Below are 15,333 nucleotides of genomic sequence, written 5' to 3' on the forward strand. Positions count from 1 at the left end.
AAAACTTTAGAACTTCCATCAGTTGTGAGAAACAGGCTATTTCATGCCTCAGATGAAGGCAATGCAAGAAAATTGTTAATTTCCTCAGCTTAGTTCTTCTCAACTTCCCTGGCTTTGTCTTTTGCCACTTTTGCTCAACATGCTCAGCGTGCCTGCCTTTCTATACTGCCTCCCTCAACTTGAGAACATTTTTGTAAGTTGTGACCTGCTTCCAAGGGCCCAAAAGATCGTTGACCAGCAGAGGATGTTTGGAGCAAGAGTGCTGTTATAAAATACCTGTACTCAACGTTGCATTCTTTGACACTGTGGAGAAGGAAGATGTTTAAGAACATAGCACAGACCTGCATTCAAGTCCTAGCTTTTACTGGTGTGATCTTGGCCAAGAGCCCTTCCAGTCCCACTACACCAACCGTACCAGAGAGCTCTGTTGTTTTCAAGGATTGGGGACACCAACACAGATTCAACTTACATGGATACCAAGTGTTCCCCCCTTCAAATCAAACCCCAGGATCAACTACTTGAAAAGAAGTGAGCAAGAAAGAAAAATGGCTAAACACAGACTGGTTTTAAAGTATCTATTTACTTGCAGGAATATTCTTTCAAAAATCAAGTTTTATGAAAAAAAACTTGTGAAATAATTCAAGGAATAAAGTTCACCTAAGCCTTCATCATTCTCTGTAATACTATCAAGGGGAATAACAAAGCTTCAATTATTGGCACATTTTGTCCTACTTGTCTCACTGTTTCTCATTTTAATTTTAATACTTATCCTGGTAACCTAATTGCGAAAGTCCCTAGAGTTGTTTTTAACAAGATCAGACAAGCATCACTATCCTAACACCTTTAGAAGATAACATAATCATTGAAATGTCTACTTACACTATAGCCAAAAGTCTCATTTAAATATAGAGAAAGAGAAATACCATAAAGTGGAATTTGGCAAAGGTCTATTTCTCAGGTTCTATTTACACTCTTGCAGTGAAGCACCAAAAAAAAAAAAAAAAAAAAAGCCTTTGATGAAGCTTACACGGCTGGGTTAGCATCATGAGGCTCAGGTGTGGAGACCTCTCTCTGGGGTCTGAGACTAGGAGAGCTGTGTAATAGGCAAGTATGTGGGTTATCTTAAAATATACATCATGAACCAGGCTTCCTTCCACTCCTGGCCTCTCCTGGGCACCTACCTACTACCTACTCACTCATCAAGCTCTAAGTGATCCTCTCTACGACACCTGGTATTCTTCCCTACAACCCCCCTGTGCACACTCCAAAGAAAACACACACCTCAGAGCCAGAGGTCAAGAGGAAGGTACCTGAGATTCTCACTGGGCACCTCAACCCCCAAGGTTCTCACCTTGGTGTGCCAACAATCAGCTGCCTAACACACGAGTCCTACTCACTCTCTGCATCCTAGCTCCCTACTCCTATGCTGAGATGACAGATGTGAAAACGCCTCAAAAGGCTGAAATCATGATGCAAACTGGAGGATATTAAGAGCCCAGAGTACTTCGTTGTTATTCTAAGGCACTGAAGTGTGGACCAGGCCAGCAGTGTACACTTGTGCAAGGGCAGGCCTGTGTGGGGCTGAGAAAGCTGGAAGGCCTGCTCAGCCAGGACTCTTTTATCTGTGGAGGCAGCTTCCTCTGGTTTCTTTCCTGCTCTGGGGAGAAGTATAAAAGCACTGGAGTCCTCCCCAGGCTCTGGTGCTCATTCTTTCCTTACAGCCAACATGAAAGGGAGACAAAGTCATGGACTCTGAAACAAACCTGCAGGTGTAGTTCACTCAGATACTGCTCCTGGTCCAAAGAAAACTGAGGACAACAACTGGAAAAATACATATAAAACAAATTATAGCTAACTTTTATCTGTGGGCAGGCTGTTCTGTGGGTTAAGTTTTGCTATTTCGAAGCAACAGACTTCTTTACTTCATCATTCTGTGATGCACTTGGGCTGTCTCTCAATCCTCCCCTATTTTGACCTTGGGGTGAATGCACAGAGAACAATCACTAACTTAATTTCAGTTTCTCTGACATATATGCAATTTGACAATACTAAGGAAGAGTATCATATTATGATACTTATATAGCAGTTTGTAGTTTACAAAAAACTTTCACAAGCATCATTTTATTTGATCTTCACAACAAGCTACTGAGGAAAGCATAACAGAGTAATGTGCACTCCATAGGTAAGGGCGGAACAGCTCAGAAGTGAAGTGATCTCTCTTAGGTTAAACAATAAATGAAAGAACTAGAATTCCTAGTACCAAATTCCATGTTCTGATACAAAAACATTCAGGGCCCACTGCACTGTACTCATTTAAAAAATTTTTTTTTCTTTCTTTTTTTTTTTTTTTTTAGAGACAGGGTCTCATCCTTTTACCCAAGATGGAGTGCAGCAGCACAATCATAGCTCACTGCAATCTCAAACTCCTGGGCTCAAGTGAGATCCTCCTGCCTCAGCCTCCCAAGTAGCTGGGACTACTACAGCCACATACCACCATGCCTGGCTAATTTTTCTTATTTTTTTTTTTTTTTGTAGAGACAGGGGTTTTACTCTTGCTCAGGCTGGTCTCAAACTCCTGGGCTCAAGCAATCCTCCCACCTTGGCCTCCCAAAGTGCTAGAATTACAGGCGTGAGCTACTGTGCCTGGCCATAAAAGGCAGTTAATGTTTAGTTAGAAGAAAATGACTTGGCAATTAAAACACCCAAGTTCCTCTCTCGTGCTATTATAATTTACAAAATCTGTAACAAGTAAGGGCTGATATATTTTAAAATCATTCCTCTGCCTAGTTCTAGGTCATGGGTCTTCCTTAATTATCATCTTTACTTACTGGAAAGAAAACCAACTACTATGAGACTAAATCTATGAGACTTTGGGAACAGACTGAGAACTTGGGAGAAATAAAGAATAAGAAAGGGGCAAAAGAATCACGTGAAACACTAGTGCATCTGCCAAAATCACCTAGCTCTCTAATTCCCATGAATATAATCTTAAATGAGCAGAAACTAAATTAAAACTAAAAATGAAAACCAAATGTCAAAGGACCCCAAAAGCTGTCTTAATAGATTTTACCTCTAATGCCAAGGCAGTCTTGTCGTAAGCACAGGGTACTCTTTTCTGGATTGCTTTCGCAAAGACAGGTCCATTCTGTGTGGATGGCAAAGGGTTGATCGCTGCTCCAGGAGTACTGGAAACTGCAGGTAGAGGAGTTGTGGTCTGAGGTTGAGCGTATGCATGAGCAGGCTCTGGGATCCCATAACTGTTGGAATTCCTATTTCCATGCTTTCCGTGTGGTGAGGATCTAACAAGCTTTTCAACATAAGGGACGGGAATCATCCCAACCCGGCCATCCTTGTTCCGGGCACTCCACCACTGTTCTTCAGGCTTCTCAATTATCACTAGGATCTCACCCTTTTTAAAGGGCAGGTCTTCGGCATCATTCCCAGGAAAATCATAGAGAGTCCGTACATATTCCAGATTTTCTTCTGCTGTAGGCAGGTTAGGTGCTGAGACAGATCCCATTGGTGGGCTTGGATACCTTAAGAGAGAAAGAAAATTACTCTAAGAGAAAACTCCTACTCTACACCAGTGTCTGTCAAACTTTTTTTTTTTTTGAGACAGAGTCTCACTCTGTTGCCCAGGCTAGAGTGAGTGCCGTGGCGTCAGCCTAGCTCACAGCAACCTCAAACTCCTGGGCTCAAGCGATCCTCCTGTCTCAGCCTCCCGAGTAGCTGGGACTACAGGCATGCACCACCATGCCCGGCTAATTTTTTCTATATATATTTTTAGCTGTCCATATAATTTCTTTCTATTTTTAGTAGAGATGGGGTCTCGCTCTTGCTCAGGCTGGTCTCGAACTCCTGAGCTCAAACGATCCGCCCACCTCGGCCTCCCAGAGTGCCACCACGCCTGGCCTGTCAAACTTCTTAATTAACCTCTCTGCTCTATAATAAATTCTTTTCCTTTCCATGGTCTCAGTAGTTAAGAAGGTTCTGTCATGTTATCGTTTCTGTAGTCTGTATTGTAACAAACGTTAATATCCATAATATACCTTTTCATGTTACATGTCAAGTGTATACACACAAACACATCCCATTTCTGTTTTGCAGAATCCTCTTGTTTACACAGAGATACCTGCTCTGAATTTATTTTTAAAATCTCAAGTTCAGTAGCTGCTTTCTTTGGACCCTTGTCACAACCATCACATACTCTTCCTCCCAGTCCTAATCTATGGCTCACACCCTGCACACTTCCCTGGACACACACAGAGAAGATGACAAAGGCCTCTGTCTCTGGTCTCTCAAAATATAAAAAAAGAGGGCTTATATGCTTGCCAAATTAAAAAAATTCATCCCACATTTCATCTCACAGGAATTACCATCTAACTATCAAAATGAATGCCTGTTAAAGCTTCACTGCAAAATTCACAGGCAAGAGCTCTCATCTAAGCATCAGTCCACAGGCTCCACCATCGCCTTTGCTGTGCCTACAGATCCAATGTGGATTTGTCAAGTGCCTTGTAGAACGCACTCCAAGAGTAAGCTACAAAAGCACAGTTCCTGCTCTCGGGCAACACGTCATCTGCAAAAGAAGTACAGAAGTCTCTCTTTACCTAAGAAATGTTCTGAAAAGCTGCAAACACAGCAAGCTTTGGAAAAAACTATTGGTTTTTCTGAAGCACAGAATCTACACTATATTAACAAACCCCGGGCTTCATCCAAAAACTCTGCACCTGCTTAGGAGGTGGCTTCACTTGCAGGACCACCACCAGAGCCTGGTTCTTGAACAGCCCCCAGAAGTATGCTAGGATAGGATATGCCTGTTCAACCACTGACCTATGGTTTCAATTTCTTTTATCTTCAATTAGCTCATGGCCATTTTCCTCCTCCTTCCTTTTTCTTTCTTTCCCCCAAATAGTGATCTAAAAAGTATTTCATATTACAAGGTGATCTATGTTGAAGCATTTTAATTAAAAAAAATTTCCTTTATAAAAATTTTCATCATATTGGCCAGGTGCGGTGGCTCACGCCTGTAATCCTAGCACTCTGGGAGGCTGAGGTGGGAGGATCGCTCGAGGTCAGGAGTTCAAGACCAGCCTGAGCAAGAGCGACACCCCGTCTCTACTGAAAAAATAGAAAGAAATTATCTGGACAACTAAAAATATATATAGAAAAAATTAGCCGGGCATGGTGGCACATGCCTGTAGTCCCAGCTACTGGGGAGGCTGAGGCAGTAGGATTGTGTAAGTCCAGGAGTTTGAGGTTGCTGTGAGCTAGGCTGATGCCACGGCACTCACTCTAGCCCAGGCAACAGAGTGACATTCAGTCTCAAAAAAAAAAAAAAAAAAAATTTTTTCAACATGTTACAATATTCAGTTAAAAAAAGGAAACAAAAGAGAATAAAAATCCCACAGTTCCTGTCCTAAAGAAATTATAATTATCCTTCCCTTCTTTTCCCCTCCCACTGTCCCAGTTTATGGCTTTCTTAAAACAGAGTCCTGTATATACCTATATTTCTCTGCCTGCTATCACTTCACAGGTGTCGCCACACATTCTGGTCATTTTCATGATCATTTTTATGGCAGAGTGACATTTCATTCTGTGAGCCTGCTGCAATGACACATCCCTGGATATTATTTTTTATATTTCTATTCAATCATCAATATTACAAATGCTTTTGAGCATATTTTCCCTACATTAGACTTTTAATAAAACCTAGACTCCCAGAACTGGAATTACCAGATTAAAGAACATGAACTTTTTATGGCCCTTGGTACACACTGCCACACTGCTTTCTAAAAGGCAGCCTTCACAATGTGGCGAAAACTTACATCTTTCTAAATGCAAATAACTAATTTCATAGTAGTCAGGATACCATGGTTATTAGAAGCTTGGTTTAAAAACTCAAAAGGCCTTGTTATTTATTAACAACTGCATAACCAAAGGGCAAAATGATTAATATTAGTACCTAAAAACAGATACAGAAGTAGTAAGAGCAGCAGTAGTTTAACAATGAGTTAGTATTTATTAGTTATGCCAGGCAGTTTGTAGTCTTTGAAGACATTAAATTATGTAATCTTCACAGCAATACTGTGAGGTAGATGCTGTTATTATCCCCATTTTACAGATGAGGAGCCAAAGAAGAGGTGAGATTTGCACTTAGGTAGTCTGGTTCTAGAGTCCTCACTCATAACTTCTAAGCTAACCAGCCTCAGCGATAAATCCTGCATCTTTCTGGTATATGAGAATTAATGTCATAATGCATGTGAAACATTCACGATTCCTGACAGCCCTGAGCATCCAACTGGCGAGCATGAAAACACACACACCCTTCAAGTACATCCCTGTTCTTATTTCAAGAGCCACAGAGATTCTGTGAAAAGTATGATAAGTATCCACATAAATTTCCATTTATTAAGAGCACAATCAGTTCCATCTCAGATCCTATTCAAGGGTATTTTAATTTTTGTGTAGTTGAAAGTTAAAAGCAGTCTGGGGGCACATTTTCTCAGGACCTCTTAAGGCCATGTGCTCCAGGCCAGTCACACATATTTGGTTCAGAATAAACCTTAAAAAAAAAAAAAAAAAAAAGGCAGTTAGTTTTACAACACAGATCATGAGGACACCACTAGCACAGCTTTAGTGCGGATTAATGCCGATGAAATCCATATACCCAGGTATCCACTGGCCCTACTATGTAACTAAGAATTGGGGGACAAAAAAACGAATAAAACAAAGTTTCCTCTCTCAAAAGACTGATAATTTAGCAGAGGAAGGCAAATGAGAGCACAAAGTGTAATTAATGTGTATCATGACAGAAGTTGATAGGGGCAAGGAATACTCAAAGGAAGGAGGGAGTTTTGCTCAGGGTCAGGAGAATAAGGCAAGGCGATGCATAAAAAACTGCTGAAAGCCGGCCCCCTTTGAAGTTGAAAGATTTTGTTGAGGGTGGGTTTATATATTTGGTTCTACACTAGAAATTGACTAGAGCACCTGAGACTCAAATGCTCCCTTTCCCAGCCTCCCCACAGCCCTCAGTGCCGGTTCCCAGAGGCACAGACCAGGAGCTCTGCTGGCCAAGGCCTTCCAGAGGTCGGCAAACTTCTGTAAAAGGCCAGGTGGTACAGACTTTAGGCTTTGGAGGCTACATATGGTCTTTGTCACATATTCTTTTTTTAAACAACCCTTTAAAAATGCAATAACCATTCAGAGCACTAACACACCATACAAAAACGATCTTAGTCTGGCCCAGGGGTCTGAAAACTATGGTCTGTGGGCCATTTGGCTCATTGCATGGTTTTGTAAATATAAAGTTTTTTTAGAACATAGCTGAGGCAGGGCATGGTGGCTCACGCCTGTAATCCCAGCACTTTAGGAGGCTGAGGTGGGAGGATAATTTGAGGCCAGGAGTTCAAGACTAGCCTGGGCAACATAGTGAGACCCTCATCTCTACAAAACATTTAAAAACTAGCAGGGCATGGTGGTGCACACCTGTAGTCCTAGCTACTTGGAGGCAGATGGAAGGATCGCTTGAGCCCAGGAATTCGAGGCTACAGCGAACTATGATGAGGCCACTGTACTCCAACCTGGGTGACACAGTGAGACCCTATCTCAAAACAAAACAAAACAAAACAAAAAACAACCCCCCCCCAAAAAACATAGCTGATCCCACTCATTTATGTATTGTCTATGACTATTCTTTGCTACAAGAGCATAGTTGAGTAGAGACTCTATGGCCACAAAGCTTAAAATATTTACTATCTGTCCCTTTATTAACAAGTTTGCTGACCCTTGGTCTAAATCCCTGGGTTAAAGAAGTAGAGGGTGCTTTTCAACTTCTTTGCTTCCCCAGTGAGGGGGATGAGTGCACAAATTTGATAAAGATGGAAGATGTTTATACTTTCTCCCCCACTATACTACTTCTACAGTGACCTTGCATTTCCCGATTTAGTACTTGCATAGATATCCCTAAATCTGACACACCAAATCAATCTCACAGCCACACCCTGACATACATTCAAAGCCCTCTACCCCATATTCTCAAACTTCTTTGTTAATTAAAATCCCCCGCAAACTACACATTGGTTCCACTGAAGAGATGAATACAGGAGGCTGCCAGGTCAAACAGCCTGCCCTTTCAATTAGAACCCGCTGCCTAAAGAAATACGAAGCCTATTAATTGAAAAAACTAATTGCTTCTCAATTATTTCAGTTTGTTCCTTGAGCAAGACTAAAAATAGCACCCTCCCCCAACTTCCCTTTAAAGTTTATCCAAATAAGACAGTCCAACGAAGCAAAGAAAAAAAAAAATAAAGTTTACATATAAAGGGTTTTCCAAGCCCGTTCAAACACCCTAGACTCATGCTTCTCACTCTCTTGTGCCCATGGTCCATGCACATTTTGAGCAGCAAGGCCCTGAGTGACTAACTGGTAAATGTTTCTTTTAATTTAATGATATAAACCCCTCTCTTCTTTTGGTTAAAAGCATTCTCAGCTTCATGTATAAACCATACATAAAACATCTTCTTTAAACCAGGAGTGTTAATACTTTCTGAGCTTAAAATCTTCTTATTCACACTGAAGCACCTATACAATCACCTTCTGGAGAAAGGGAGTTCCAAGGGAACTGGTAATGTTAAACTTTTTTTAAAGAAGGTACCCGGATTAGTTAAGATTTTTATTTCATATATGTATGTGCATATATACACATAAACTCATTCTGTATGTATGAAATATATCACAGTAAAAAGTAAATATATCATTGGCAGAAGAATCAATTCCAAGAAAACTAGCTAAGTACCTCTCTAGAGAAACTGCTTTAGGTAACCACTCAGTGGCATCTGATACCAAGGTCCCGTCCGGTTCTCCCCTGGGCATTCAGGCCACGACTAATGCTCTACTGTGCCTGTGGCTGCCTCTCCATTTCCTTCCACAGCTCATTCCTGTTCTGCCTGCTCATTCTGGGTGATTCTGTCTAAGCTAAGACTCGAAGTACTCAGTCCCCGCCTCTCTTCTCAATAACAAACCCATTAGATTGCTAAGCATCACCTGGATTCCAGAAAGCTCCTCAAAGATTCTCCCTGTTGAAAACAGTCACCCCCTCAACCCTGATCCTTTCTCTCCTCTCAAAGGTACCACTCAATCCTCTCTAAAGTCATTCCTCTTCTCCCATCATTCCACATACAACTGCCCTGCAAACACTGCCGATCTCCACTTTATATGCCTCTTGCATCTGATCTTAGTGCAGCTTCTCACGGTCCCTCTCTTGTAATGGCCCTTAATTAGTCCCATCCTCTAGACTCTCTATCCTGTTCTACACCAGAGCAGTTTCTAAGAAGTAAAACTGATCACAACAATTCTCTTTTTAAAACCTTAGATGGCTCCCACTGTTAAACTCGTTTACAAGGCACAGGAGGCCCTTTACATGCTAGCTTCCCCCTTCCTTCCTAGCTTCCTGCCCATCACTCACATTAATTACAACTCTGCGCCTTTCCCAGCAGGCACTGGCACTACCTCTTCTACCTCACATACTTGTTCTCATCCTTCCAGAATAAGTTGAAAGAGCACCTCCTCTTTCAAGCCTTCCCCGACCCCTTAGGCACAGTTGATTACCCTTGTTTTAAAGGTCCCATGGCATTTTATTTTAATTTTTCAATAGCCTGAGGTTCTCAAAGACAAAAATCATGATTTACTCCCATTGTATTATATACCCAGAGTCTAGTATTGGGCTTTGGTATACAATCAGCTTCAATATATTGAAGCATTTCCCATGCCTATTTCTATTCTATTTTGCTTGTGAAAGCACGAAAGACCAGGCACTCCAATTACCTAACCCTGGTTTAACTGTCATACAGACCAGGAGAGCCCCTGCCTGTCACTTGGTGTGCCGTCGAAGCCTCTTCACCTCCCCACTCTTTCCATGGTCATTCCAGGCGAGCTGCCCCACGCACAGCAGCCCCGCCTTACTGGTTATGATCTTAGCTCAGGATAATCTGAACTCCCACTCATAAACAGGACCGCCTTTTATTTATCAGAAAGAATTAAAATATTTTAGCCTTAAGGACTCTTAGAAATAATCTAGTCCAACTGTTATGATCAAAAGGGAAAGTCTCAGGTAAAAATTCTATGCTACTTAAAATTACTGGTAATCCTTCTCCCCTATTCCCAATTATGAAAGTCCAGATTTGAGTTCTTAAATATTTAGGACACGGGATGTGGGGAGAAGGTGCAACCATGCTCCTGTGGTATCCCCCTGTCCCGGCAGGGCTTGGCTTCTGCTTCACAGGTGTGAGGCTCCTCCTATGAGCTCTCAGGTTTGACTCGTCACCCTTTCCTGGTTCTCCCACAGCTACTTTACCATGCATGGGAATAGCCTTAAAAAAAACAAAACAAAACAAAAAAACCTCAGTAACCAATAAGCTCCTCAGGAGCATGATGGGGACTATCCAATTCAATGTTCCATATTACCAGGTACATATGATGCTCAAAAGATTGAGTAAAAAATATGATTTTCTTGAAGTGTCAATTTCCCTCAGTTTTTAATGGTAAATTTTTGTTTCTCATGATTTAGTTTTTTCTTAGCCTGCATTTACATAAGCTAGACCCAGAAAATTTTACAAGCGAAGCAGCTATACAAAACACACTTTCAAGTTTCTAAACCATGGGAAAATGTATTTAATATCTAAACAATCCACCCAGAAACCTTCAGAAACAATCTGTTGTTAAACTGGAAACAGCCCCTATTAAATAAAAAAAACACTGGAGCTTACCTATATACTAACTATAACAAACAGAATCTTAAAAACATTTATACTCAAATAAAATGGAGGCAAAATCACCAATAGGATTTCTGTGTATGAAATGATTTACAATATAAAAATTACACCCATGTGCAGAAAGAGAATCCTTTAGGGTCATTCAAAATAAAAACTACCCAACAATACACCTTTTGCGAGTTTTTTGTGAGTTATATTTAAAATAACAGGAATATCATAGACAAATACAAAAAGCAATTAATAAGATAAACCCAGGGGACACAAAGTTACAAATATACCAATGGTCCTTGTATCTTCCCTTCCCCTTCCACCCTCTATCCACCAGCAACATCAATTTTATCTCCACAATAGGCATCCCCAAGTCACAGCTCCACTGTCACTATCAGTCACCATGATTTTGCACCTGGATTACAGTAACAGCCCCAGTTCACTCCCGTGCCTCAAATTCTTTCCATGGAGGCCACAGCATTTTAAATAAAATCCAATTCCTTACCTTGACTGTATCTCCAAACTGTTCTTATGACCCCCTTTCTCCCTTAAGAACCACACTCCCAGCAAAGGCCTTTCTCACCTCAGGATATTTGCATAAGCTTTTCCCTAGGCCTGGAAGGCTCTTCCCCACCAGTCAGCCCAAACCTCAAGGCTGGTTTGTTCTCTACACTAAGTCTTAGCTTCACATATTCTCTGACCACACTATTTTATGTAGGTACCTTCTGTTACATTCTCTCAGCCTAGGATTATTTCCTTCATAGCATTTATTAACCTTGTAAGTGTTTGTGCTTTTATTTTTTTGAGACAGGGTCTCACTTTGTCACCCAGGCTGGAGTGAAGTGACGTGATCATAGCTCACTGCAGCCTCGAACTCCTGAGCTCAAGTGATCCTCCTGCCTCAGCCTCCCAAGTAGCTAGGACTACAGGTGTGCACCATCATGCCCAGCTAATTTTTCTATTGTAGTGATGGGGTCTCCCTATGTTGCCCAAGATTTTTTGACTTTTTAGTCTGTCTTCTCCACTAAAATATAAGTTCCATGATAGAGAAAGTACATCTATCACCCATCTTTCCCAGTACCTACACTGAGTTATAATATTAAGTATCTGATTGAAAATATAAAATTAAAAATCATAAACCATTCCAATAAAAAGGATCAGACTAGAATAATACAAGCACCAGTCCTTAAATTCAGAGGAAGACACTATAGTTATGAACTTTAGCTATGCAAAAGTTAAAAAATGAACTATTAGCTAAGAAGCATGAAACTCTGGCTTTAAAAGGTCAGTTTTGATGTCTGAAAAGTTAAACCACTTAATTTATCCTGTTTGGGGCATGAAGAAGCATTACATTGTGTTTTCTATTTGGCCAAGGCTCTATCTAGTAGCCATAAGCTTTCTATAAAAGACTAATAACATGTCAAACATAATCAATGAAAATCAGGTTTTAGAGTGGCAATTCAAAGATTCAGTATAACAAAGCAAATCCTGTCAGGATCTAATTCAAGCAGCACTGCGATCTCTTTCAGAGATAACAAGGAAACTGAAAACACTAAATTACAGCAACATGGGAGTGGAGGAAGAGGGCACAGAGGAGAAACAAAACTGGATGCATGGGGGAGGGTCAGGGAAAAGACCTATTATTTGTGAGGGGACTGGAACAACACAGAGGCTTTCAACAGATGGAGAGTAGGGTATAGTTAGATAGTCAATGAAGAGCCAATAGCCGGAGCAAAGGTACAAAGGTGTGAGTAGGTAGGACAGCCACCAGGGAATAAGGGAGCAGCCTAGCAGAGCTGCAGTGATGGAAAGGCAAGAGAGGGCAAAGACAGAAAATTACATTTGGTATCTGAAAAGACACATGTATGGAAAATCTGGAGTCGATTTTGTAGCTAATGGGAAGCAGCATATTCCTTTTCCTCCCTCTAAAAGGGAATCAAGCCATTAACTCACATTTTTTGAAATAGCTGTATTATTAGTGCCTGTCACCTCAATGTAAGCTCATGCCTTGCGCACCAGCACGGCTTAAAAAAAAGGCCCAATATTAATTATATAATTCACTTTCACGAATTAGAGAAGTAATTTACTTAAACATATTACAAATCTCATTACACTGGGTTCAATTCCTTATACTGGAATTATATTGTGCTCAAAGTTGACTGCAACTACCAGCACCTGCTACAAACTACAGGTTTCACCAATCGATTCTTAGCTGTTCCGGTCTTTGTTATACAGTATTTAATTTATAATGACTTTCTCCCTGTTTTTAAAGTCCATTTAGTTCAGTAGCTAATCTTATAATCATTATATTGCCATGGCTTTGTTTCTTTTCTATCTCTATCCCACACAAGCAACACTTACGCATCTAGTTGGTATCCTTAATTAATTACAATGGCTTTTAATGTTTAAAATTCAGAGTTACTTTGTCAGTAAACCTATAAAGTCAGCAACATCTCATCCTGAAAAATCTACATCAACATTCAGTCCTTTTAAAATAGATGTTTAAGAAACAAACTAGGCAGTGAAAAACCTTTTTACTTAAAAAATTCTAGGCAATTTCTCAACTCATATTTGACAAAGTTTAAATAAAGAAACCTCTGATAAAATACTTATTAGGGCAAATTAAAGCAAATAAATAAAATAATACATTTTACTTGGAAAAGAGAAGGCTTGATGACCAGTGTCACTTTGTGTTCTTAACTTTAAAATAGATATTAAGTCATTGGCCTTATTACAAAATGCACATCTAAAACTGAACTAGGATTGAATCAAGTTGAGTGCCATTCAAAATTCTCTTTTAACATTATAGCCTTATTCTTCCTTGGAAATTAACCAAATTGATCTCTGGCCTATTAATGGTCCACCTTGTGGGGGGAAATACACACAAATAAAAAATTCCAAAAACTGTCCTTGCTGAAGCCAATGCACCTTCTTTTTTCTTTGTAATTACTTTATTGTAAAAGAGGTGGTGTCTGGCCTGCTTCAAACTTGGCACCTGAGTATCAATATATAGTTCTGAAATTTCAGTTAAAGGTTTTTGTTTCTAAACGCTAAAGCACTTTCATTTGGCGACTGTTCCAAAGGTTGCAATCCCGGAGCTCTTAACCTGGAGTTCCAAGGACCTTGCTTGAATGGTGTGGAAACTTGCGTGTATATGCATTCTGGGGCGGGGATTCCCTCGCTATCTTCAGGTTCTCCAAGAAGTCTATGGTCCAAAAAAGGTTTTTCAAACACCACCACCACACTGCATTAGTATTATAGCCAGATAGGCAAAATAACAAAAGGCAAGAAGCATGCATTTAAACCACGCAATCACCGTTAAACATATTTAAAATGCATCCTCTCGTCCTGTGACCCAGATCCTGGCACTGGCCTTCCGTTCGGAATGCCTTCTAGAAAATAATCTGATTCAGAATGGGGGGAACGGGTTCAAACCTCCCACCCATACACTCTCTTCGACCGATCCCCATTCTCGACGTTCTCGGACTGGCTGCACGCCCTACAAGGGCGGACACTCGCGTACCTGGGCGCAGGCTCGATTAGGGTGGTGGTGTCCAGGTAGTGGATCTTGTAAAACTCCAGCAAGGCCGGCAAATGGTCAAACTCCTGATCCCCGATCTTAAATCGGCGGTTGGGCAGCGAGTTGATGATGTAGTGGGAGACCCGTGAGTTCTCGGAAACGGACAGCACATAGTCCCCGGGGCAGGTGGAGGAGTCGCGGACTAGGAACATGCCGTGGCGCTGGCCCTGGAGCCGGGTCTGCGCCTCCTGGCGAGACACTGGCCCCATGTACCAGGCGGAGCGATCTGAGGAGTCGAACCTGGCAGAAGACATGGTGTCGGGCCGGGGGCTCTACGGCGGGTCGGGGCGGCGGCTGCTCTCGCCTGCTCTGGAAGCCTTTGCCCGGCAGACGGCTTTGGGGCCGAGGAAGGGCCTCTCGGCACACCTCGAAGCGCGCTTAGAGGGTTGGGCCACCACCTTCCTCACGGCTCCGGGCCCGCAGCATCCTCCGCCGCCGCCCGTCTGCTCCGGGGCCGCCTCACGGAGAAAGCCGGGCCGGGAAATGCGGGGTAGAGCCTGGGGCTCGGGGCGGGCAAAGCTGAGCCGCAGCGGAGGCCGCCCGGGGATTCTCGGGCTACCCAGCGTACCGTGGGTGCCTCCAGTGACTCTCGGCCTGGAACGCGGCGGGTCGGCAGTCCCACGGGTCTTCACTGACCCCCGCAGTCACGCGAAGCACCGAACTCCGAGGAGCGTCGCGCCTCCGGGGCGGTTTTGCCCAGCCCGTTCCCAATACCCACAGCAACAAAATGGCGGACGCGGGAGAAGCTGCCGGCCACCTCCCCCTCCGCTCAGCGCGCTCCGTCTGCGCACGCGCAGGCTCTCGGCTCCCGGCGGCCGCCGAGGCCCTCCCCGTGAGACGTCACGCGGCGCAGCCAATCGGAGCACGGTCGAGGCTGTCGAGGCTCGCGCGGCCCGCGCCCGCTCCCGCGTTCCGGGAGGAGGGTGAAGAGGCCGCGGCGGGCACTCCCTTCCTGGGCCGCGGTGCGCCGCCGGGGGCGCTGCCGCTGTCGGG

At 42.7% G+C, this 15,333-nt stretch overlaps 1 protein-coding gene across 2 annotated transcripts in view; it reads right to left on the reverse strand.

Annotated features, from left to right (window-relative positions):
• The window catches only part of CRKL (CRK like proto-oncogene, adaptor protein), a 28,713-nt gene extending 13,627 nt beyond the window's left edge, over positions 1-15,086 (reverse strand). Inside the window, exons 1-3 of one of the 2 annotated variants that reach the window (XM_069497166.1) lie at positions 14,276-15,086; positions 10,130-10,150; positions 3,071-3,486 (exon numbers count right to left, since the gene is read on the reverse strand). In XM_069497166.1, coding sequence (XP_069353267.1) covers positions 3,071-3,486; positions 10,130-10,150; positions 14,276-14,594 — 756 coding nt within the window. In that variant the 5' untranslated portion in view covers positions 14,595-15,086. Of the gene's footprint in view, positions 1-3,070; positions 3,537-10,129; positions 10,151-14,275 lie in introns of both variants that reach the window. The other variant, XM_069497165.1, reaches the window with a different exon arrangement.
• Between the last annotated feature and the right edge of the window lie 247 nt (positions 15,087-15,333).

The sequence above is a fragment of the Eulemur rufifrons genome, chromosome 21, assembly GCF_041146395.1.
Source record: "Eulemur rufifrons isolate Redbay chromosome 21, OSU_ERuf_1, whole genome shotgun sequence".
Taxonomy (NCBI): domain Eukaryota; kingdom Metazoa; phylum Chordata; class Mammalia; order Primates; family Lemuridae; genus Eulemur; species Eulemur rufifrons.